Below are 25961 nucleotides of genomic sequence, written 5' to 3'. Positions count from 1 at the left end.
TAAACTTCATACACGGGACCTTTAAAATGAACTGAATCTACATCAAACCAAGTATTTTTTCAATTATAGAATTAGCAATGAAGTAGAGTAGACAATGTACATTTAATTAAAATACAAAAATCGAATCACAAACAAATAAATTGTGTAGATTAGAACATCACTTTACAAGGTACAAAAGGGATCTTTAAAAAGGGTTTTCACATCTGTCACTTTCTTCTTCTAGTATTACTCTTCATATCTTCAAGTTCCTTCTGTATTAGAAGTGTTTTTGCTGTTGTTTCTGAAAGCTGAGGAAAATATGTTAATTTACTTTGAGCAAGTTAATGAGTTTACCCATTTTCAAGCATTAAATTTACCTGACACTCACCATATCAAGAAGAACCTCAACTTTTAGCTTAAGAAGATTATTCTCCTCTTCTAACTGTAGATTTCTCTTCTTCAACCGCTGCAGCTCTTTTCCTGATACATTACCTGACGACTCTGTAATTAAAACACATTCAGCATATTCCTAATACAAGATGCTATTTAAACTGGTCTTTTATTATAGACAGTGCAATACCTGAGATCCATTGTCCATCTTCAAATGTTAAGCTCTGGCCACCAATATTCATTACTGGGGCTCCATACTCCACACCTAATTCTATCTCCCGTGTAGACCGATCCAACTGGCAAAATCACAAACAATCATTTTGGACAGGATGAATTTTTGATCTTAATCTAACCATTATAAACCACGTTTGTACTTACAGTGTGTAAATTAGAAAGAGAAGCAGACTTCCGAGGAGGAGTTTTTTTGGGACTGAATGTGTTGCCAAAAAAAGGCATTTTGAAGAACAGTTCTACTTGTCAACCTGCATTATCAGAAACACACAACTCTATTCAATGCTATTCAAGGAATAACCTTTCGATGTTCTGTGTAGTATTAGTGTAGTATTAAACGCTTTAATTCTTAGCCAAACAGAATATCAATATTCAGACAAACTAACGTTAATAAAAAACGTTTTTATACAGACAATGAGGCTGAAGCTAATGTTATTTTCAGGTCTGGTTACGCTCAGCATGTGACATGCAGAGTAACGTTAACGTTAACTATAAACATATTATCTTACATAAGGTTTAAACACCGTTGCTAGTTGCCTTCTGCTTTGGAAAAACAAAACCACACTTACACCGCTGCTTATGCCCCGATGTATGCAATGAAACGTGTAAACAAACGGCTGCTTCCGGAGGAGCCTAGCTACGCAGGAAGTACCGTTTTATGAGTTAAAAGTATCCGTATGTGAATGTGTAAAATTAGATATAAAACATTTGCTCTAATTCTGTTAATCCGTATCAGTTACAAAGCGCTTTGCAAAAACGCCCTTCATCTAGAGCTAGAAGGCATTGCACAACCTGCTATAGTATAACGTTAGATATTTTTTGTTAGTATGGTGATCTCAGTTGGCCGCAGACTAATCAATAATTTAATATTTGGTCAATTCCGTTAACATCGCTTTATTAGAATGATCTTGCTTGTTCTACAAACAACATGCACTGTACTTTGTTTTATCCTTTCATGTGTTTTTCTGTTTTTATTTTTATTTTGTCCTGTAAAGCTGCTTTGGAATAATGCACATTGTGAAAAGCCCTATATAAATAAAATGGAATTGAATTGAAATTGAATGGAATATTTCGTGATAACACGGAATACGTTATGAATGTAAAGATCCAAACGAGCAACAAAATATCAGTGAGAATACCTGTCACACGAGAAAATACGCATAAAAGCAAAAGTAAGCTTTGAGTAACACGTTATCATAGTGTAAGTTTTATTTAGTCAAGAAAAGCGCCGCATGCCCCTAGTGGCTGAAGGCACCACTTTGAACAAAAATCTCCCTCTGCCTTTACGAACGTGCAAGCCTGGACGGTGTAGTTAAACTTGAGCGCAACTTGGGGAAAACGACTCCTGAGAGGAGTCTGGCGTGTACTGTCCATTATTTTGGGGCAGGCGAAATAATCAAAAGTATGATTTCAAAGGAAAGTGAACAGTTAAACCGTTAACCTGACAGTTCAAAAGATTTATTGCTTTAATAAACAGTCACTGGTGGAAGAGAAGAAATCATAGGTGGGTAACGTTAGAATGTTCACTCAGCAAGCTCCTATTTTAGCTTGCTAACGTTACTTAGCTGACTTTTGAAATAGATGCTAACAAACCGCTTATCATATTTAACCTCCGCTGTTTGCAAATACTTACTGTTTTGATAAAGTAACAAACCAAAATTGATCTTCAGACCCTCACTGCAGCATTTCGGGAAATGTAGCATTGCTAATTAGCTATCATAAGACTTTAAATATATGTGTAATGTGATACGAGCACGCGACTTGATCGTTCCAGTTTAATTCAAAAACATTGAATTGAAAGAAGAGAACATGTATATTTTCGACATTTGTTGGCGGTGTTTTGTAATGTTAAATATAGCTCAGCATTGATACAAATTGTGTGTAAACAAACCTGAAGTTGACAGCATTAGCGAGCTAGCCGAGCGCTAACTAACGTTAGCATTATAGCTAATGCTAACATGATGCTTGTGCCGCTCAACTTTCTCATTAGTTTCTTTGACAGTTATTTTTAATGTTAAAGCAGTGTTAGTTATATTTTATTCAGTTACATATATTGAAGGGAACTTTAAATACGGTTAAAGCATTCGTGTTAGTGGTTCTGAAGTTCTCCAGTCAGGAGAGAGTTGCATTAGTGGGTGTTTTTCCTAGGCGAGCCCGAGGATGTGCTCTGACTTGCTTTCCTCTCATTCTGGGCCTTCAGTTTAAAGATATGGGCCCGGTTTCACAGACGCGGTTTAGCTTAAGCCAGGACTATGTCTTACTTGAATTAAGATATTTATGTCGCTTTTATAAAAAATGCCTTAGAAGAGCTGGTCTGCATCTTGAGACAATGGCACTGATATATTTTAAGATAGGTCTGGGACTAGCCTTAAGCCTTGTCTGTGAAACCGGGCCATGGTTTCTTAACATTTCTGTAATACTTTTCATGTTGTGCTTGTACATTTTTGTTGCTTTTCTTGTAAGTTAATAAGTGGGTAGAACTTTACAATAAGGCTTCATTTTTTAACTGCATAAAAATAGAAAGAACTAACAATGAACAATACAAAACAGATGTTGTGATTAGTTAATGCTCAATAGCTCAAAAAAGTAAACTATATTTGTAATAACTAACATAAACCATGGCTAAAATGCTGTTAAAACATGTTGCTTATTGTTAATTCTATGTTAGATAAAGTATTGAGAGTAATTTTACTGAATGAGATCATAAAGTGTTACCGTTAAGTTTATATTGTTTAGTCTTGAATGACAAATGCCACTGCCAGTGCATTTTTCACTCTAGTAAATATGTTTCGCCTACTTGTTGATTTTTGAAAAATAAACTGTTCCTGTCTAATATTTTGTTTATGGTTCATGATACTGTAGTAATGGTAAATGGTTCCTTCAAAATAGTAAAAGGCTTGTATAACTTCTTGTATATTACAGCTATGGATACAGAACAACAGAAGCGTAAAGAAGATATACAAAAGTCTTTGGCATTCATTCAGTAAGTTTGTTGACTTTACTCATCTGTACTGCCCATAAAAATAATAACGTTAATTTCTTCCATCACCTCTGGTCTGTGTTAAAAACGTTTTCTTTTTGCCACAGGTCGTCCTTGCCTTTCCCTGAGCCTGAGAGTTATGAGGTCAGAGTGTTTCCCCATTTCTTGTATATGTAGCAAGTTTCCCCACCGTTAAAGGCCACAGCTAGATTAAACACATTTATTGTCATTTCTAAGATTAATTTGAATGTAACCTGTCTTTCTTCTTTAGGCATTTCTGACTCAGCTAGTGTGTAACTTGCTGGATGAGGGTAACACAGTGTTTCGCGATGGGGAGTGGAGACAAGCATCTAAACATTACACTGAGGGAATAAATGTGGCTCGCTATGCTCAGTCTGAAGCGTTGGTCATTCCCACAGAACTGTTAGAGGGCCTGTATGTAAACCGGGCAGCTGCGCACTATCATCTTGTAATTTGGTTTGACCATTACTTTGCATTTGTCGTTTAAATCTGTCGCTTAAAAAATGCTTTTAATAGAATGCAGCAATTTTTGATATGTAGTGTTTTATATTTAGGGGGAGTATGAACGGGGAGTGCAGGACTGTGACAGTGCACTGTGTTTGTCAGAGGGAAGTCGCAGGGCACTCTACAGAAAGGCACTTTGTCTGAGAGAGCTGGGCCGACTCAGGGAAGCGTATGAGTGTGGCACTGGATGTCTACTCACTGCCCCTCATGTATACATTTATATATTCATTTTATAAGATGTTAAAATATTTGATGTATCATAAATGCGTCTTTTGTAATATAACTTTAAGTCGCGACTCGCTTTGGATAAAAGCGTCTGCTAAATGACTAAACGAAAAAGTAACTTTAATCATTAAGGTTGTTGTCTTGCTTTATACAGGACAGGCAGGTCAGTGAGCTCGCACAAGATCTAGCCAACAAACTTGGTTTGAAAATCCGCAAAGCCTATGTCAGCCCTCAGGTTTGTTCTCCGTTTTCCAGTTGAAAGTTAGTTTACAGAGAGTTTATATAATTTGCTGTTCTTTTTTTACAGCTTGATTCCACATCATCTGGGGCAGACGGCAACAGTGAAACTAATTCTCCTACAGGGGAGGCAAGTATTAATCTCAGCTTAATAACAAATCATATCTATCTAACATAATCATATCCCTAGAATTGGCTAGTTTGTGTTTGTTAAAAATGAGAAGCATGTGTTATAGATTCAGTTGGCAAACCTTTCCGTTTTCTTTTTGTCAGACATCATCAAATGGTCTTGAATCTTTGACTGATATCGGATCAGGTATGGGTATTGGATCTGTTCTTCAAATCTTTCATTTGAATAGTCTTACATGTGCACCTAAAATAAATATACGAACAAAACAAATACGTTTATCTTGTAGACCTGTCTAGTGCCCAATGCATCCCTGCACCTCTGGCCACACCAATCCCAGTCAGCGATGACCCACAAATGCCCTCACTGAGCCCCATTGTGGCCAAAGACATGCCGGATAGCCCAAGCCAGGAGCCTTCAGGGCGTGTACCATATTCTGTGCCTGTATCTGAACACATGGGTGAATGTGTGATGAATGAGGAATGTCTGGACAACTTGCTCGAAAGTATTCCTAAGGGAGCCGAGGTCAGCGTGGTAAGTGAAATGGAGACATTGGTACAATAAGACACGTAAAATGAAACCACCATATATGTATGATTCTTTTCAAATGTAAGATTGGTAAGTACTTATTGTTTCTCCATCAGAACCCAGTTCAGGGAGCCATTCCCACTAACCTCCCAAATACAGCTGTGGGTTTGAGGCCTCCATATTCTCCATCCTCCTCAACTTCTTTTTTTAACTCTGCTGTCAGTCCACTCCCATCATTGGAGCCCTTCTCAGTGCTGGGTCAAAGTGAATCCTCTTCTCAGATGATGGACTCCCTCGGGTCCTTCAGCACTGGGACAGGAACAGAAGATAGTGGAGGAAAGGCAGGGTGTGGAACTCTAAGCACAAGTGGATTAGATTCCCTCTCTGAGTACACACTTCCTGGTGAGTAAGGAAGTCTTGACTAACCTAGTATACCTGCATTTAAATCACACCGAAAATGTTTTCACTGGGCAATATGGTCTAAAAGGTGCATTGTTGCATTGCCGACATTATAAATTAAACATTCAACTGATCAAAACATCATTTAAAACATCTGCCTAATTAAGGGGCTGTGTTCACCGAGGTGTTTCTGCCTGCGGCATGTATGTTTTTTCAATCGTTTCCGACGGAACCGCCACGCTTTTTGAAAATGCCAGCAGCTCTGTGTTTTTTTCCACGCTCAGCATATCATAGTAACCAATACTCCTCTACTAAAAAAACGCAGCCCGAACGCTGTTTTCAGCTGCGTAAAAACGCCTCTGTGGTTCTACCACCTTAAGCATGAATCAGATTTACTAAAAAATACAAAGAAAAGGTTGATGCCTCTTGTTTTGTGACAGACACTAGCTTTTGCATAACATTTCACTGTTTTTTTCACTGTATCTTCCTTTATCTGATGTAATGGGGTTTATGCATACGGGTTGATGACGTACTTCCGCTAAAATCTCAGCCAGGCTGTTACATGCGGTGCCATAGGGAACAATGCCGTTTCGCTTCAGAATGCACATAGGATTACGATCAACAACGTGAGTCTAATTATTAAAACACTTCGCCATACGTCAATAACCAAAAAGGAGAAGCACTTCAGGCTATCCGTTTCAAGGTACATCAACAAATATGAAAAAACTAAGTGAACTTTTGCACTTACACTAGAAGCATGATCACAGAGGCACTTAACAATGCTCACCCGTAGTGCTGTCGGTTCGTTGGAAATTTTAATGTTTTCTTACTAAACACATCGTTATCACTTGGTGAAAAAATCCCCTTAGTGCTATGAAAGCGGAAGTGACCTAGCTGGCTGAGATTTCGTCCCGTGTGCATACAGTGCATCCGGAAAGTATTCACAGCGCTTCACTTTTTGTTATGTTACAGCCTTATTCCAAAATGGATTAAATTCATTATTTTCCTCAAAATTCTACAAACAATACCCCATAATGACAACATGAAAGAAGTTTGTTTGAAATCTTTGCAAATTTATTAAAAATTAAAACTAAAAAAGCGCTTGTACATAAGTATTCACAGCCTTTGCTCAATACTTTGTTGAAGCACCTTTGGCACCAATTACAGCCTCAAGTCTTTTTGAGTATGATGCTACAAGCTTGTCACACCTTTGTTTTTTATTTTTAATAAATTTGCAAAGATTTCAAACAAACTTCTTTCACGTTGTCATTATGGGGTATTGTTTGTTGAATTTTGAGGAAAATAATGAATTTAATCCATTTTGGAATAAGGCCGTAACAACAAAATGTGGAAAAAGTGAAGCGCTGTGAATACTTTCCGGATGCACTGTATACCCCATTGTTGATTGGGTTTAGAACCATACAAACACTGTACTTAAGTGACTGTAACAATGATGGAAGCGTTTGTTTGCATCCAATGCACATCTCTGATCTTTCCATACATGGATTTTTTTTTTATCTTGCATTTACTTATTTCATAATTTACCAATTTAAAATATTTAGTTCTTCAAAATTGTATTGCAATGGCGTTTTGCTTTTTTAAATGTAAGTAAATATATGAATCAGTATTGGCCTAAAAATAAAAAAAAATCCATATGATCAAAGTATGATCAAAGTAGTTTCAAATTAGTACCTTGCTAATATTTTAATAATTTGTTTATGGAAATACTCCGCAAGCATTAGGATATCATAATCTCATTCATTGTCCTTCCTGACACTCTTAGGTGGACGAATATCTCACAATTTCATTCCTGGTTTGAGAAATCATAATTCCACCAATGCAGTAAGTCTTGCTTGTTTTATTCTTGGAAAGGGCTCATATTCATCAGACTTGAAATCTTAAAGATTTTGTTTTAGTTTTGCTTTCCTGATTCGAGAATTGCTCTTTGCTCCCAACAGAACGGCCCAACAGGTACCAACCTTTCTCTGCTGTCACGAAACCCTCTGGCTGTCACCCATGAGTTTAGACAGGCCTGTAATGCCTGCTACAGTCGTATAGGTATTACACCCTGCAACTAAGTCTATTAATGTGAGGAATTTCACATGCAACACTTGGCCTGAGGAAGGAAATGTTTTTTTTATTCAGGTCCCCGGGTCATGGACTACCACTATCAGCCAGATGCAGCTCATCGGTGTAAGAGAGACGTGCTTCTCTGTCGCCTCAAATCAGCAGACGACCCCACCTGGAAAAGGGTGCGGCCCCGTCCTGCTCGTAACAACTTCCTAGGTGCATTTGTTCTCTGCAAAGGTATGACAAAAAAAATTTAGTGCAGATATATGATGTGTTGTTGTGGAAAGTGAACTAGAACTATGTTTCTGTTAGGAATACACAATGGATTTTCTTGATTTGCTATCCTAGGTTTAAACATGAAATTTTTTTTATTGAAGCTTTGTTGTAATATTGAATATTGTTAATCACATAACAAAATTGATGTCTGATTTATATGTAACTTATGCTTATCTGTTTTTGTTTGTGTCTGATTGTTTGCTTTTTTTTTTATTTCTTACTCTCGATTCATCATTGCAGAGGTGCAGGAGCGTCAGGAGTGCCAATATGGTGAGAACTGCACTTTTGCTTATTGTCAAGAGGAGATAGATGTGTGGACCCAGGAGAGGAAGGGAGCTCTAAGCCGTGAGCTTCTGTTCGACCCTCTGGGCACCAATGAAAGACGGGCCCTCAGCGTCACCCGTCTGCTTCAGCTCCACATGGGCATGTTTATGTTCCTCTGTGAGGTAGTGCCACACTTTTACCCCTTCATATTTAATGCCTCTCTCATACCCACATGCTTTACTTATTTATTAGATTGTCTAACTATTCGTTCTTGTTTGCTGTAGGAATGTTTTGACAGTAAGCCTCGTATCATTAGCAAGCGAAGCAAAGAAAACCTCGCCGTGTGCTCCAACCTTACTGCACGACATCCTTTTGATGATAATAAGTGAGTCTTTTTATCCATCACCATACTAAAATCACTAAAAAGAAAATGTTAAATATTACATTCAAGTCTTAAATGGCCATTACATCATATTCCTTCTCAAACGTGTCTCATGTTATGAAACGGTGTAATTCGACAGGTGCCTGGTGCACGTGGTTCGCTCAGCAAATGTGCGCTACAGTAAAGTACGCCCTCTTCACCCGCTCTGCCAGTTTGACGTGTGTCGACATGAGGTGCGATACGGCTGCCAGAGGGAGGATAGCTGTTCCTTTGCACACTCGGTTATAGAACTCAAGTGTTGGGTGCTACAGCAGGACACGGGTACAGAAGACAAACACTTGAATTATGTATATGCATTTGTGCAAGTATCTGTATGCATGTATGTTTAGGTGTTTTATGTACACTAGTGTAATTTTTGTACAGAAGCCTTAATATGTCAAACCCAAATCACAAGTGAGATGCTTATCAAAACGTTCAAGATGTAGTACACTCAGAAATCTTTTTAGAGGAGAAACAAACTAATGTAAGAGACCGTAAAACGCAGAAATTTGGTTTGTCCCCATGTCTTCGTTCAGGTATTACCCATGAGGAGATGGTGCAGGAGTCCAAGAGACACTGGCACAGACTGGAACAGAATGCACATAGACAAAAGGTGAGGATATGACCTAGCTGTGCAATTGTTTCCCATACAAAGGCAAAAAGCTAAAATAATGTTTTTTTCTGTCACATTCAGCCCATGTTTGAACCCCACCAACACATTAATAGTAGCAACAACAGCAGCGCTGTCAGCAGTAGTGCCATTGTCTCTGGGGGTGTGGTCAGTGGGGGAGGAGACTGCATTGGGGGCGGAGGCACAGTAGGAGGAGCACTGGTGGGATGTGGACGGGGGCGTGGCCTGAATCTGAAAATGAAGTTTGTGTGTGGACAGTGTTGGAGGGAGGGCCAGGTCAACGAACCAGACAAATCACTCAAGTATTGCACTGCCAAAGCCAGACACAGGTTAGCTTTCTTCATATAAGGTGGAATATTACGGCTGCACGATACATTCTCATCAAAAATGTACATGACTGTAGGGTTTACTGGAACAGTTATAATGTGCCTGCTGTAACTGGACAACAACTGTTTGATTTCTGAAGGTCATGTGAATTGCTTTGTTGTGTTGCAGCTGGACGAAAGAGCGCAGAGTGTTGCTAGTGAAATCATTTGAGAAGAAAAAGTGGGTGGTTGTGCGACCGCTGCCTTTTTCCCGTACCTACCCCCAACAATATGATGTAAGTCGTTCCTTTAAGGCAGGGGTGTTCAACTACTTTTCTTTGAGGGCCAAATTCCAAAAGTATAAATAGGATGCGGGTCAGTTTTTTTTTTACGATATCCTCATTTCCTTTGTTATTTTGTACTTTTGTTATTTATTGCATTTTGTTCCTTTTATACTGTTTTTGTTGCTGTTACTTATAGGTCATATATTAAAACACGCGCACAAAAATTGCATTCAGTATTTTTGCCTTTTCATGATATTTAATTAAAAGGGATATTGTCTTTTTAGTTTTATTTTATATTCCTACCCAAAACTGAAATTGCTGATAGTTTACTCACCCCCAGTACATCCAAGATGTGTGTGGCATTGTTTTTTCAAGAAGTTATTTATGAAGATATTTAGTTGAATTAATTAAAGTCAAATCAATGAAAGTAAAAAATGCTAATACATTCAGCACAAAAGTAATCCCTGCCCCTTGTGACTGGCGTCTTATATAAAGTGAATCAATTGATCTGTGCAAGAAACTGAACGCTATTTGGGTGAAATCAATGGCATTCATGTGCCTCACGCACTTAGAAGGGCAGATCCTTTGTAGTGCTAGTTCTGGAAGAAGATGAATAGCTGTTTTTTGTAAATATTGCCATTTAAATCATACATGATGAACTCCGTAATAAAACAACACAGGTTTTCGTTATCTGAGACAACCGTTCACGTAGTGTACCCTTCCTGCAGTTACTTTCAAGGGCACAAGATGCGTTTTGGAACGCAACCTATCGCGTGCGCAACCGATTGCCGGTGGCTGTGGATTGCCGGTTATAACGTTGTAAATAACATTACGTTTCTTGGACAGACCGATCAAGTGGCTTTGTTGGACGTCAGTGTATCGTTGTGAGCCGCGGGAATTACTTTTGTATTGAATGTAACGTTAGCAGCGTTTTGGACTTTCAAAGATGTGGCGTTTCAGGACGTGCATTTCTTAAAGCACACAGTTCTTAATGTCTCTTCACTTATTTGAAATATTAAGGCGGGTCAGGTAAAGATGATTGGCGGGCCGTTTAAGTAATGCCCATTCAGTCAATCATTGCTGCACAATAAAAAGAACGGATAATGACTAGTGATTAAAAATGACAGTTAATGACAAATGAATAAAAAACATGTTGAAAATGTTTCATACTTTATTGTAAGAAGAGAAACTGAAGTGTTACGAAGGACATGGTACTAACATAATAGCAAGGGACTGTTGTAGGCACAATGATAAAATGTACAGTTTACTGTACAATTTACAGTACTTACCATTATTCATAAATATTTAATGACACAATTAAAAAAATTTAGTATTGCATGGACAATCAAATAGACCTGTCTGCTCCCGCTCTGTGTTTGAGCTGCCTGTCACGTCTGAGTTACATCTGCCAGAGAGAAATAAACAATAATTCATACAACTATTTTAAAATTGCACATATGAGATGTATTCCGTATTTATCGATCATGTATACCATTTGAAATTGTATTTAAAACACAAAATGAATATATCGTTTTTAATTTCCTGTCGTGTAACGTACCACCAGGGGTCTCTTCAAGTACCACAGTTTGAGAAGCACTGAAAAAGATGATCAGATTTCGATTGTGAAAATGGAGGGTTGTTACATAATACGCCCCTTTTGGCTAATACTGTTACTGCATATTTTTGACCATTCCTTTCGTGCCTGCAGATGTGTGTTCACGTCATGAAACAGAAGAAGTGCCACTATATCGGGAACTGCTCTTTTGCACACAGTTTGGAAGAGAGGGATGTGTGGACCTATATGAAAAACAACAGTTGTGAGAATCTGACTTTGCTTTCATCAACTACATTATTTATAGCAATAATACTTGTTCTGTTTTGGATATCATCCAACTTTGAGACCTCAGTGTTTTTAATGTAAGCAATGCATTTCTGTGTTCGCTCAGTGAGAGACATGCAGCAGATGTATGAGATGTGGCTATCATTGACCAATCAGAATCGCAGAGTAGATGGCACCCTCATGACTCCTCCAGAAGAAAAACAGATCGCTATGCCAACTGACTATTCTGAGTCAATGGTGGGTGGCTGGCTGGAAAAGCGATTTGTTTATTCTTAGTGTGATTAAGTGGATTGAGAATGTGGAAAGCTAACAATGTTTCAGAAATATTGTGTTTTTGAGCCGCAACATCAGATAAGTCCTTTTTTTGCTGACAGGTTGCGCGGCGGCTGTCTGGAGGTGCAGGGGATCTGTGACCCACAACGTGGTTGTCTGGATGAGACTTCCTGTTCAGATGTTCGTTTTTAAGGCTCTTCCCCACTTTATCAGTGCCACTCTGGGAAGTACCAGGTTCTGCTGCCCTGCAGGGCAGACTGCCGGACTAACAAAAGTGATTGTTGCCACATTCACACATTTCACACACCACATGCTTCATTACTCATTAACAAACACATCTGCACACTCACCGACACGACACCCGGCACAGAATCACAGGTGTCATGTATGTGAAAGTGCACACTGTTACTCCTGCATCAAAGTTAGCAGACTTGATGTTTTTTGAGTTGATGATGAAATCACATCCTCAATCTCACTGTTCCCATAGTGCTTTTCAATATCTGCAAGTTAATTCCTCCACCTGTCAGTTTAAAGCACCAGTCAAGAAGCCACTCATGTTTCGGTCAGCTATGCAGCATCAGATGGCAGATTTATGTAGTGGTGCTTAACTCAGTTCCTGCCATATTGGTAGAGGAGTTTGAATGTATAGCCAACAGTGGCCATTTACAAAATTGAGATTTGTTAGCTGTAGAATGTATTTGATACAATTGTGTATAACTTTAATACCCACCCCCAGCATGACCGGATCCATCAGCATAAGTAAATGCAGTTACAGGTCATGCAAGCCTTCATTTTTTCATTCGATTTGAACTGGGTGAAGGAAAGTGAGTGGCACTAGTTCTTCGCCCCGGTCCAGTGTGATCTGGCCATTTGGTTCCAGTTCAACTGTGATTGTTTTTGCTTAGATTGAATGCAGTTCAGATGATTTGATGGTTGAAACATAGTTCTGTGTTGACTTGTAGATTGGAGTGCATAATCTATACAATCCATAAACACACTGAAAGGAGACTCCTGCGAACTAAACCGTTCAGCGTGGTCCAGTACCTCATTTATTGATGTCACATTTTGAGCACGATTGGAGACAAATTAGCAGGAAAGTAGGCAAAACATACCCGTGCCTGCCTATGCATAGTTGTATTCAGTACCATAATATACTGTTAAGACATGTGTGCTACCCTTTGTAAGCCTTGTCCTTACACTTAGTGGACATGATATATATATATAGTTATACACACACATACACGTAAATATATCTACTATAATGGCATACTACTAATGATTATTAATAATTTAGCAGTTAAGCTTAAGTATAATCTTACCTTGTATTGATTACATAGAAATTCTTGTTATTGAGCTATGCTATATGACATGTATTGCTGATTAAATGGTTAGTGATCTTTTTTTCTTTGAGTCATTCCAGGATTGTCAGTTTTGTGAGGTCCCAAAAACTGCCTCAAATGTTTTAGAAACGTATTTGATGTGAAATATGCTATAAGATGATTTGTTATGGAGAAATCTTTGATGTGAAGAAGCAGATTTGGTTCATCAGAATTGGTAGCCATACTACAGATCAGATAAAAAGTGATTCTAACTGGATTGGATACTATGATGGACATTCTGGAATGACCTAGTTGTACACTTTTACTGAGGGATCTTATTATTACTACCGCTATTATTATGATAATGATTGCCATTATGACTACTTCTATCTTATATGCTATTGATATATGTATATGTTAATTGCTATGTATAACACTTTAAATATATGTATCCATATAAGAATATAATACTTAACAGTGAATTATGTCTATGTATGCTTAGTGAACTGTCCAGAAGAAAGGAATCAGATTATATCATTGAGATTTTTGGGTAGTGGTCTGTTTATGATCTTTTAATCTGAAAATAAGTGGACGTAGTTGTTGGATTTCTGAGTTCCTCTCAGTTTTGTTGGAGAATGGGACACTCATTTTAGTAGTACAGACTTTGTAGAATGTGACATCTTAACTAGCAAATACACTTTCCACTTCTCTTTTTTTTTTTTTATTCAGTAAACGTGTATTTGCTGTACTGGGACGGAACACAAAGCATACATGGATATTTATGTTTGTCTGCATAGCGCCTTATACAATTTATATACCACATTTATATACAATTATAAATAACACATAATCCTACTCTTTCAGTATATTGATATATAAACTGTTAGAAAATAGATTCAAGAGGATGAAAAGCGTATTGTAAAATTTCCCTGGTTGTTTTTGTGAAGATCGGGACTAATGTAATTGGTTTTGCACGCAACTCGGAGGAATGTGATTAGATTGAGTTGTTGGCCTTCACTTTAGGCTACAGTTAAGGTGGAGTAGTGTGCATAACTGCGGAGAGAAAGAACAAATGGAGAAGCTCGGTTGACAGTCTCTATTACTCAGACATGAGATGGGGTTTACAATCAGTTATATTCATATCAAAGGGTTAGTACTGCTGGCCATTGAAGGGCTGGAGCAATGGTCATCTACTCACTATTCTCATTCTCTGCTTGAGTTTATCATGAAAATACAATGGTATGGGCTTCCTGGAGTAAAAACAAAGATTGACCATAAATATGTTAAGAATCACCCATATTTGGCCTGAAAAGGCAATGCAGGATTTAACAAACATGGTCCTTTTGTTACAGTGGATTGATTTTTCACTTGTTTAACAAGATAACCAATGAAATCAGTTTTAGAGTAATGAAAAGATAAAACAACACCTGTTTTGTACTGTATTTTTACATTTGTTTGTTTTGTTTCTCTTTTTCCCTGGTTGGAAGTGAAATATGATTACAGTGGACCAAATCTCATGAATGTGTTTAACAATAAATAGACTGTTTTAGAACATTAGTGTGAATTCATAGTGCTTTTCACTTTATCACCCACAAGGCTCCTATCATTCCATATACATGCACCCTTTATTGACCTATAATTCTATATTGGATTTTATTGAGCTGCAATTAAATCTAATTTTTCATTATCAATATTATTACGACATGCAGATCTGTCGCTGGAATGTAAATGGCATTAACATGTTTTAACTGAATTTCTGAAATGACTTTAGTAACGTCGACACTCGCACGTTTTGGTCTGTCTTAGATAACTTGTCTTTGTTCTTATTGGCTAGTGGACCGAATAGTGACAGCTGGACCAGCCAATAAAACGCCTCGCTGTCTTGACTATTCAAGAAAAGACAAATTTAAACACGTTGATTGGCCAAAATGCTCGAGCCCGCTGGAAGTAATTATATTTAGGTGGAACTTGTTGAGTAACTTGTGGTTAAAGTCTAGACCTTGTGACCATAAACCAAAGTTTCTGAATTCTCAGATTCCTATCAAATGGTCGCCGTGAAAGACTGACTGAATGCCAGTTTGATTGAACAGCTGTCTTCTGCAACGACCTTTATTCTGATTGTTAGGAAAGCGATATTCAAGATGTGCTCCGAAATTCCGGAAATTTTCAAATCTTTGCTTGAGTACCCATTTTCTGTCACTTCAATTGAAGACGACGGTAAGAATTTATCTGTTTTATATGCGTAGCCTACATGCGCCTTGCAGCATTAATAAATCAAAATGAGCTGTTTCTATACCATCTGTTTTTCCCGTGTTTCGCTGTGGTTAGGGACAACAAACGCCCTTTTTACTATTCTATTCGCAGCCGAAAACTTTGAATGGACATCAATGAATGGATTGAAACGTAAAATCTATTAAGTATTGTAACATTGTTTGTAAAAACATTTACACGTTAGGGCGACACACAAGTTAGGTAGTAGTAACAAGAAGTTTTTGTAATGACCATATCTATATTCTTTAATATTTTCAAATGTGTATTCAGCTGTCTAATCTAAAAATAAATTCAATTCTGTATTGACTAATGTTTATATGTTTTATGTATTTTTTTATTTATGCATATTCAACATGAGACCACTGCATAGGTTGTCTTTTATAAAGGCGTTTGTGTATAATAGGTTTTTGTTGCATTGTTGTACCACACCGTTGATTTAATTTCCCGCTGTTGCACTAAATATATATATATATATTATATATATATATACTAACATAAACATGCTATAATCGAAGATGTGACAATGCATATGGCAGTATAATACTTCATTAGCAGCTCGAGAAAACAACCCACACGTGAAAGATGTTATTCTCTGCTTCGCGATTGGTCTGTTTGCACACAGAACGTGTCATGACTGCACGTGTTAGGCCATGTGCCAACAAACCTACTAGGCAGGTTATTGTCCCCCGAGGCATGATTTTGTTTTAATCCCAAACATTATTGTGTTATAAGCAGTAAGTAACCCCGAAAAAGGCTTGAGGGTGAAATCTGATCTCAATAAAAGTTTTTGAATACATTTTGAATAAATATTGCTTAAGAAATATGATTTTAAGGCCCTCTGTGTCAGTAGCTTAAACTATTAACCCAAGTACAAACTGACTAGGTACTACACCAGAAATGTAGGTTTTTAGAATACATTAGAGAAAACATACATAACAGTTTTAACCGACCAATGAGAAGTCTCTCTTGCAAAGCAACGTCACCTAATTTACACAGTGCCGCGCCACTGGACATTGCATGTAATATATTATTCATGAGAACAAAGCGCCACCAGCCTATCCGTATTCAAAGGCTGTTTTTCCGAGGGATGGGCGTGGTTTATATTAATATCAAGACACTGATTCGCACAGTTCGCTGTTAACTCAACTGTAAACGCAGATTAAGTTACACAGCTGAAGTGGAGCCTGTAAATAGAGTCTTAACCGGCGAAGTGGTTTAGCGATCAATCTGGTTTGATTTTATTAGTTTTGGACGTTTTGAAAAGATCAAAACCTTTCTTTATTTTTGATTTGTGCTTTTAATAAAGTGTATTCTCACGAGTCGCGCGAACGCCTCGGTAAAATGGCCACGGAGCTCGTTTCCGTCGCTGTGGACGAAGGTACGGATACTCTGGCTGATTTTCCTGTGCTCTTAAAGAAAATCATGGAAATCCCGCCACCGAATCTTCTCGAAGGCGATGACGGTAAGTAAAGTTAACCCTCGTCCCTGCGCAGCCTACAGTCGGTGCGAGCTTCAGTGCAGAATGGTTGACGAGCGCATCCTCCTTATTAACGTTTGCCAAATGCATTCAGTGTGTAAACATCAACAGAGCACATATGAGACGTGTTTATATACGATACTTCTAAATTAACATTCATGCATGCATAGGTAGACACACTCCAAAGCGACATGCATACAGTGCGCACTATTCAGTATGGTTTCCTTAGATATCGGACCCATAGTCATGTTTAATGCCAACCAAGATCGGATTTCATTTTCATTTCTCAATGCTAAGTTTGGATTTGCGTCCTTGGTAGTTCGAATTTAGCTAATTGGAAGTACGAACTCGCGAGGAGTGACTTGATGTTGTCACTCAGCTAACGTTTTGTGCACATTTGATCATTTTAATGGATATTTGAAATTAAAAGAAATACAGTTTACTCTGATTATTATAACTGTTTTTATGTTAGTAACTGTAACTTGAAATATCATATAAAACAAACCTTATATATGGTTTTAAAACAAGAAACACACAAGCAGACAAGTCAAGATGTTTCTTATGGGCCATTCACACGGTGCGCGGTGGAATTGCGGCAGCCGCCTTACTGTGCGTTCAGACCGCCGCCGTCGAGAGCTTCAAAAATCGCTCTGGCCGCCCTGCCAACAACGCTGTAGAAAGAGTCTTGGGCGCGCTGACGCTCTGACGTAGATCGAAATCTTATCTTGTATTTAAAGGGTCCGCATGCAAACAAGCTTGTTGATTTTGTGCAGACTGACCACAAGAAATTGATCGGTGGAAAGAACTTTATTGTAGTTACCCGTTTGCTAACGAAATAAACCAATTAAAAGCCATTTGTGTGGTGTGGCTTTTGTGTTCATGGTTAAGTGCTAGTCTAATTTCAGCATTATAGGAGACATTTACTAGCCTTGGTCTTTAATTAACATCAATTTGTGTGCAACCTACATTACAAACTCTCCTGGTCGAAGTGTAACTTTCGCTTTAATGCAGTTGGTCAAAGCGGAAATATTCTGCAGCAGTAACACTGTTTTGCATGCTCTTGCGCTCAAGTTAGCTAGAAATTCCCGCTTATTCCGGCACTGAGCGCGGAAAGAAGAAACTGCCAGTTGCTCACGTTTTAAAAAAACTTTCTGCATTAAAGCGAAAGTTACACTTCGACCAGGAGAGTTTGTAATATAGGTTGCACACAAATTGATGTTAATTAAAGACCAAGGCTAGTAAATGTCTGCTATAATGTAACTTTGTTTTGAAAAGTGGTGGGGACAAAGACGACACAAACAATACTTTAATCAATTGTTTCTGTAATAACTTGTTGGGAATATTCATGGGCGTCACAAGCGCGAAAAATGTAGGTGACTCCTCTAGAAAACAGTATAAAAACTGTGCCGCTTTATTGACGGCTTCAGTGGTGTAACGTTAGTGTGAAAGACGCATGACAAATAATATTGACACTGCCGTGAAGCAGGTTCAAATCTGTTGAACTGACTGTTCTAAATTTTCACATCACACATCAGATCTGCTTCCATTTGTTTTTAAACTATATCATGTTTTCATCAATAGATCATTTAAAGCATGTTGTGCTTTATTATATGTTAGGATGGCTGTTGCTGTACGTAATTAAACGTATTAATTCGTGATAGAATTTGTGTGTTTTCCCTTTGTTAAAAATTTGGTGTTTGACACAAATTGTCAGTGGGTCAAGGATTGAGACGTTTGGGAACCCCCTGCTAATAAGGACAAACATACAAGTATACAGGGGAAACAGATGGAAAAATTATATCTTTAAAAAATATATATTTTCACTTATTACTACGGGCATTGCCATATAGGCTACAAATATACAACAAACTTTCTAAATTTTGTTTTGAACTCATGAAACTACAAAGTTGTGACTTTTTCTCCATTTATTGGAGTTTTCTATCAAGTATCAAAATGTAATCTTGCAATAGACGATAGCAACCGCATGTCGAGAACAATAAGGACGAATATATAGCACCAAAGTGCAATTAAGCGCAAAATGTTTGGTACATGTATGACTTGAACAGCCATTTTCAAATATTTTCATCATTTTATTAAAAATAAATACCTTTACAATCTGATATGTGATAGGGAAAAATTTCAGCATACAGCAGTCCCGAACCCACGACGACATGAAGTAGGTAACATGTTTTACGCTCTACGCCACTGGAGCAGTTTATTCACACGTGCCTTTCTTACATGTTGTCTATTCCTTGTGAATATTCCTAAGAAAATTCCTTGTGTGTGCAAGCACACTTGGCAATAAAGCTCTTCTGATTCTGATTCTGATTCCAATCTGAAACTGATGGGTGGAGTTATTACAAATAGTACTAGTACAAAGCGGGCTACTTTCACGGTAAATAGACACTCCATATTTTTTATTTCTTCCAATAAGTGGTGGGGACAAAATTGACTTTGGCAAAAAGTGGTGGGGACATGTCCCACCCGTCCACCCGCAATTTACGCCTATGCAAAAAACGCAGCGTTTCCATTGGAAACCATTGAAAAAACACGCCGTACGCCAGCAGATACGCCTCGGTGGACACAGCCCCTTAAGCTGATGTGGCTGCCGCAAAGACCCGTGCCCGTGGAAGTTGCAGGATTTTGGATGCACAAGCACCGCTTGCTCACCGCCTCCGCTCCGCCAACGTATCAGCCCGCGTTTTGCCACTTACCGCATGTTTCCCTTTGAAAATGAACTGGACAGACGCGACTGCCACGTACCGTGTGAATCCACCATTACACCGTGTCTACACCAGACGTGGCACGACAAAAGACAGAACGTGTTTTTTACTGTTAGATGCGCCTCTTTTGAATTGTTTTCAGTTGGCAGGGAGCGTTTTGCGTGCTGCTTATGCGTGCCGGGCGCCTCACGTTTTTGCCACCTGCCACGCCTCGCATTTTTGACGGAGCGCTCTGAGCACATGAAGTTGAAAAAAACTCAACTCTGAGCAGAAAAGCGCTTGTGTTGCAACTTGTGTTGGCTGACGCGGGTTAACCGAGCAAGGGCCATCTGCTTGTACCTTTTTAAAGTTTCTGATTATATGACAGATAACAGCAACTAGAGCGCTCGCGCTATAATCCTTGACTGACAGGACAGCTGTTTCGGTGGTTACCTAGCAATATAAAAAAACGCTGCTCTTTTCAAAGGGTGCGTTTTCGAACATGAAAAGCGTGTTCTATCTGATCGGCCCCTTACTGTGCGTTCAGACCGTCAGCGACTATGTCGCTTTGTGTCGCTAGTCTCTTGCTACGAGGTCGTTAGAAGGCGTTCCTAGCTTTGGGGGCTCTAGTAACATTTATAAACAAACCCTGCAGTAACTGATAAGAGACGGATGACGTGAGCTTGCCTGCTTTACACCTTTTGGTAATTCTCAACTTAGTCGCGTCGCTAGACACTTCCTGTGGAAGTGTCGCTGGAAGTCGTCAGCTCTTCATAGAAATGAATGGAATCATGTCGTTTTGTCGCTGGCGGTCTGAACGGGGCGTTAGAACCCATTATAATTTTACATTTTGTCCACACTGGATGCGGCGTGGGGCGACGCGACAATCCTATTAGAACAAGTTGTGTGTCGCGTCTGGTATTGACACGTGCTGCATCCCAATTAGGGCTGTCACGATTATTAAATAATCGTCTCATCGCGATTGTTTGACCTCATCGCGATGATTTCGGATCATCGCAATTATCGCACATCTCTATAGAAGACACTAGGTGGAGCTGTAGTGCATCTGCATATTGCATATTTTAGTGTATATATTGTTACTAAAGCATGGTAATACTTGTAAAATGTACCACCACAACACAATCACTTAAAAAAAAAACCTAAAACATATACAAATTACCTGCAGTACAATTTCATATTATTTAAGCAAATCTCAGTGTGAAAACCAGTCTACCAAAATTTCATTAACACACAAGTAAAATTTTACTGTAGTCTTGCAAGTGAGAAAAAAAACAGACTAGAAGCTTTTCTATGACTGATAGTATTTTAATGGTGGCTTCAATCACACCTGATCAATTTACTTCATTTACAAGTATTTGGTGGTTGTATTATTGACAGGTAAAAGCCTAAACCTTAAATATATGATGACCCAATTTTTTCCGATGTATTTCCAAGAAAAAATCATAGTCTTGTATTCAGAACAATATGGTCATTTCAATCGCTGAATCAAAAATGAATGAGAATTAAATGTCAAAGCTCAAAAACAGACAATTAATCATCATAATCGCCAAAGCCCTAAAACAGACAATTAATCGCCATAATCGCAATGATTTATTAGACAATTAATCGTCAATCAAATTTCATAATCGTGACAGCCCTAATCCCAATTCGCCTACTTATACTATGCACTAAAAGTATGTACTGTTTTTGTTATGGAAAAGTATATACATTTTAGTGTGTAGCAAAACAATATGCACACACTGGGACATACTAACAGGAAACGGAAGTGGCCGTTGTTGCCTAGACAGCATTGTGGCCATTAACTGTCACACACATCAAAATACAGCTCTTCTTTCCATTTAAGTATTTATTCATTCATTGTTTCATATGTAATGTTAACTCTGTGCTTATATTTATTAATTTAGTGACGCATCATATTAATGCAGTGGAGCGTCACTTAACTCCGCCTACTCACGGTGAGTCGTGGGAAATATTAGCCGTTAGAGTGTGCATCATTCTGCACTTCGAATTTCTACCGGAAGTAGTAGACCATCCGGGAATCTTTGGAATACTCTTTTCAACATACTACGATTTGGGACATACTAATTCTACTTTCGAATACTATTTAGAACAGATAGTATGCAAATTGGGACGCAGCAATGGTGTTATGATCCTGAGCCACGGAAATACTGTATGTTATAATTGAATACTACTGAATACCACTAATAATACCAAATAATAATGGCACTCTGTGTCATGTCATTTACTGTGCAGCTAAAAATATGTAATTACATATTAGTTCTTCTGTTATTACATATTACTTCTTAGGTTGGGTATGACATATTTAAAAACTGTTTGTTTATTTTGGTGTTTGTGTTGCAGAAAATGGCAAAGAGAAGCTCTTGGGAGATGATTTGGACTCTGGAGGGGTCAGTGGGATGGGGCCATCGGCCGCCCTGACCCCTGCCATCTGGGACAAGACCATTCCCTATGATAGTGAAACCTTCCACCTTGAATACATGGATCTGGAAGAGTTTCTCATAGAGAATGGAATTTCTTCCACAATGGATGAGGGTCAGCCAAAGAATCCTGTGAAGGAAACCTCTCAGACGACAATCGAAAAGCCATGTACAACTTCTGCTGACAAGACAACCCCAGCTGCCCCGATCTCTCTTTTATCAGTCATGGAACTGGAACAGTGTGAGGAGGAAGTGGTCACAATCACGGCATCCAGCTCAACCGACGTCACATCAGGTTAGCAGACAGAGAAAAGAACACAGTGTACTTTCATTTTAAACCCACAAATCATCACTTTGGAAGGAATGTTAGTTAAAAAGTAACGTTACATTACTTATCATACCGTTTTAATTGTGAAACAAACAGTAAAACAACCAAATGCAATTTAAAATTGTTGCAATGGAATTATAAGGTTCTATTTAAATTTTCATTACATACTTTATATTCAGTGTTCGTATTTATTAATTCACTTTTTGCTTCAGACAACGAGCGTGTGACCCCAGATCCCATTAATCCAGATGACATTGAAATAGAGGTGAACTTCCAACCAGATCCCACAGACCTCATGCTCTCCAGTGTACCTGGAGGTGAACTTTTCAACCCTAGGAAACATCGCTTTTCTGAGGAGGAGCTGAAACCACAGCCTATGATCAAGAAAGCCAAAAAAGTATTTGTGCCTGAGGAAAACAAGGTACATTTTCCTTTTGGTAATAATACTGCCACACCCCAGGTCCCTAGTCAACTTTGTGTTCTTTGTTTTCAGAACCATATCAAATCACAAAGATGTTTTAAAATAACTAGAAAGGCATTAGATGACATGCAATGATTTTTTCATCTCTACTCAATATCCCAGGACGAGAAATACTGGCAACGGAGGAATAAAAATAATGTTGCGGCCAAACGTTCGCGGGAGGCTAGGCGGCTGAAGGAGAATCAGATCACGGTTCGAGCAGCCTTTCTGGAGCGAGAGAACTTGGCTCTGAGGCAGGAAGTGGCAGAGCTGCGCAAAGACTTTGGCCGCTACAAGAATGTTGCGTCTCGCTATGAAGCCAAATACGGACCACTGTAAGAGAAAGCTGTGTGGCACAAGCCCACTTAAGCACACAGACAGTTTTCATATAAAAAGACAAAGCTGGCATTCAGCTTACACCGTATCTAACATTTATGTTGAATAACCAATCATTTCTCTTCTTTTTAAAGTGAACCAACTGAAGAACTCTAGACAGTTATTGATTTATTTGCATTGTTGAAAGGCAATAAATTAATAATAGTGTGGAGGTTAATGAAAAGAAGAGGATGAAGAGGAGATGAGCGAATGAATGATTCAGTTAGTAGAACCAAGTGACGTTGTTATACAACTGAATCCTTTCAACCAATATAACCACATCTCGGTGTAAGTTTGCACTCGGTGCAATAGCATACCCACTATATCTTATTACGCTTTTAAGTGCTTTTTTGTATTGCATTACTAATGAAAATGTCTGCCCCGCCTTTTATGTTTCATGGTTTACTGTAAATGCAGTTTAAGGAAGTATTGTATATTGAAGATATAGTAGGTTTCTATAGACAACAACTAGCACTGATTGCAATACAGTTATATTTCACTTTTCACGTTTTCTCCCTGGTTTGTATACAATATTAATTCTAAGAATTCATTTGGAACAGCTGGTACAATGTACCATACAGTGGTACATTTTGTCTGCAGATCAGTTGTAACTGTAGAAAATGTAAAATTATTTGTTTTCAAATTCAGGGAGAATGTATCATATGTTTTCAGTACAGATAGATATGGTAGGCCGTTCTTTGCTGTAAGGAATTGTGTGTTTATCATGCTGTGTGCTTACAAATACAGTCAAGGTTTTTTCTGCTAGAATTGGCAGCAGAAAAATGTATTGACAATATATGCATTACATATCAGCAAAACATAAAAAATATGTACATTTATTAATGAGGTCTTTCAGTACTAGAGTTTTAGCATTTTCTTAGGTTTTTTATTTTCTTATGTTAAATGTTGCTTTGTGTTTTATTACATACTGTGTTTACAACTGCAGTCCTATGTGGTCAGTATATACAGAAAAACAATCTGTATATGTGAATGACCAAGCAAACAAATTAAGTGGAGATTTTTCTTGTATATTTTTTCAGATAACTCAAATATTTTACAAAAACAAGTCCTTGTGAACTAAACAGTCAATAAGGACCCTTGAGACACTTAAGAGGTAAGGTTACGTATCAGGAACCAAACCCAATCCTCCTGTAAAGGCTTGTCAGTACACTTATTTTGTGTAACATGTCTCCTTTTTAAACATTTAATAATATCAGGGAAGGAGGATCAGGGTCACAACCCATGTTACACAAAAGACTAAACGTCTAGTTCTCCTTTCATTGTTCACATCATATAAAGGGAATCTTATAAATTATGTAATCCTGTAGGTGTTAAAAAGTCTTCTGGTAACTTTGTGGCCTGTTGTCAGATGGTTTTGAAGATAGCACTTTTGCTATATCAGTTCTCATTGAGTTTCCTTTCTAAAATGTAAGAAATAAGAGACAATAAATACAACACAATACGGTTTAATGGCTGTTCGGCAACTGGAGCTTTTTGCAATGTGTTTCCTGTGTTTAACTAAAGAAAGCTTGGCTGCGTGTGGTCTTGTTGGAGTAACTAATCTTTGTCAGATTTTAATGGTTTTCTAATAGTTCTTTGGGGAAAAAGAAACTTTTTACTGTATGTCCTCTAAACACTTCATGACTTGTGTTGCCTTAATGTCTCGTTTGTTTGATGTTGTAAATATTATTAAAGAACTCAAAATGTTGTGTTGTGTACATGTCACTTAAGTGTATCACACAAGGGAATTACGATTGAGTGAATCTCAAGTTTTAGGTGGGTGAGAAGTGTTGTGTAACACAGACAGATGCCAAAGAAGGTTGCATAATGTGAAATTCCACTAAATTCCATTATGGAAATAAGAGCATCATTCGTATACATTAAGCAAATGCTTTTATCCAAAGCAACTTGGTGTATTCATTTTTTATCTGTATGTGTTCCGTGGAATCAAACCCATGACATTTGCATCTTTAATAAAATGCAATACCGATTGAGCCACAGGAGCTGTATAATCCCAAACATACATCATTCATGCTACATGCAATAATGTTAGTTTTTTGCTAGGCATTTAATTCGTGGTAAATATTAAATCAACTAAATATTAAATCATGGTTAAGGAGTAGTTCACTTCAAAATTTGCCCACATTGACTTTCCATAGGAGGAATAAAAATCAGTATGGAAAGTGAATGGGGGCAATTTTGAACTGAACTACTCTAAACTAATCAAACTAACTGTTCTTGATAAAACGCATAATACAACAAAACTGCACAATTAATAGCTTTTACAGTAATTAACAGTAAAGATAACAGTATTTTACTTGCCATTTTATAGTTACTGTAGAAATGACAGCAAAGTCTAAAAGTGTTAACATTGCTTCAACAGTTTCATCAGATACATATTTGTTTTATTTTCAGTCTTGAATCCTTGTAAACCTTCATGGACTCCTGGTTGAAATTTTGGCTATGAAAGACTGAAATATTGCCTTCAAAACTAAATCCTTCATAAAACTCCAATGCAATTCTGATATTGTTTAATATAGTATCTGTAATATTTTTGTATTATAGGATCACAGGATTTAAGTTTA

At 38.0% G+C, this 25961-nt stretch overlaps 3 protein-coding genes across 5 annotated transcripts; 2 read left to right on the top strand and 1 right to left on the bottom strand.

The window, feature by feature from the left end:
- Nucleotides 1-83: 83 nt before the first annotated feature.
- Nucleotides 84-1238, bottom strand: cby1 (chibby homolog 1 (Drosophila)). Of its 2 annotated transcripts, none has more exons than XM_057359162.1 (5): nucleotides 1170-1238; nucleotides 748-851; nucleotides 560-665; nucleotides 368-480; nucleotides 84-287 (listed from the first exon to the last, which is right to left on the bottom strand). In XM_057359162.1, the coding sequence occupies exons 2-5, from the start codon at nucleotides 823-825 to the stop codon at nucleotides 207-209; spliced, it is 378 nt and encodes a 125-aa protein (XP_057215145.1). In that variant the 5' UTR covers nucleotides 826-851; nucleotides 1170-1238; the 3' UTR covers nucleotides 84-206. The 2 variants fall into 2 exon arrangements, with proteins under 2 accessions (XP_057215145.1, XP_057215146.1); XM_057359163.1 differs by having other exon boundaries at nucleotides 1110-1202.
- A 634-nt stretch (nucleotides 1239-1872) lies between these two features.
- On the top strand, nucleotides 1873-14856 carry zc3h7bb (zinc finger CCCH-type containing 7Bb). The gene is made up of 22 exons (XM_057357930.1): nucleotides 1873-2104; nucleotides 3523-3583; nucleotides 3688-3724; nucleotides 3852-4049; nucleotides 4156-4314; nucleotides 4485-4565; nucleotides 4638-4697; nucleotides 4841-4883; nucleotides 4984-5228; nucleotides 5339-5624; nucleotides 7405-7463; nucleotides 7580-7679; nucleotides 7767-7928; nucleotides 8208-8413; nucleotides 8516-8616; nucleotides 8753-8934; nucleotides 9189-9265; nucleotides 9347-9612; nucleotides 9779-9884; nucleotides 11581-11689; nucleotides 11819-11949; nucleotides 12087-14856. The coding sequence occupies exons 2-22, from the start codon at nucleotides 3525-3527 to the stop codon at nucleotides 12123-12125; spliced, it is 2706 nt and encodes a 901-aa protein (XP_057213913.1). The 5' UTR covers nucleotides 1873-2104; nucleotides 3523-3524; the 3' UTR covers nucleotides 12126-14856.
- A 408-nt stretch (nucleotides 14857-15264) lies between these two features.
- On the top strand, nucleotides 15265-25084 carry tefa (TEF transcription factor, PAR bZIP family member a). Of its 2 annotated transcripts, none has more exons than XM_057357932.1 (5): nucleotides 15265-15521; nucleotides 22137-22508; nucleotides 22754-22962; nucleotides 23125-23336; nucleotides 23472-25084. In XM_057357932.1, the coding sequence occupies exons 1-5, from the start codon at nucleotides 15446-15448 to the stop codon at nucleotides 23491-23493; spliced, it is 891 nt and encodes a 296-aa protein (XP_057213915.1). In that variant the 5' UTR covers nucleotides 15265-15445; the 3' UTR covers nucleotides 23494-25084. The 2 variants fall into 2 exon arrangements, with proteins under 2 accessions (XP_057213915.1, XP_057213914.1); XM_057357931.1 differs by lacking the exon at nucleotides 15265-15521 and adding an exon at nucleotides 16686-17037.
- Nucleotides 25085-25961: the final 877 nt, after the last annotated feature.

The sequence above is a fragment of the Triplophysa rosa genome, linkage group LG18 (genome assembly GCF_024868665.1).
Source record: "Triplophysa rosa linkage group LG18, Trosa_1v2, whole genome shotgun sequence".
Classification (NCBI taxonomy): Eukaryota; Metazoa; Chordata; class Actinopteri; order Cypriniformes; family Nemacheilidae; genus Triplophysa; species Triplophysa rosa.
Note: the sequence above shows the minus strand (reverse complement) of the source record. Positions and strands in the feature narration are given on the sequence as shown.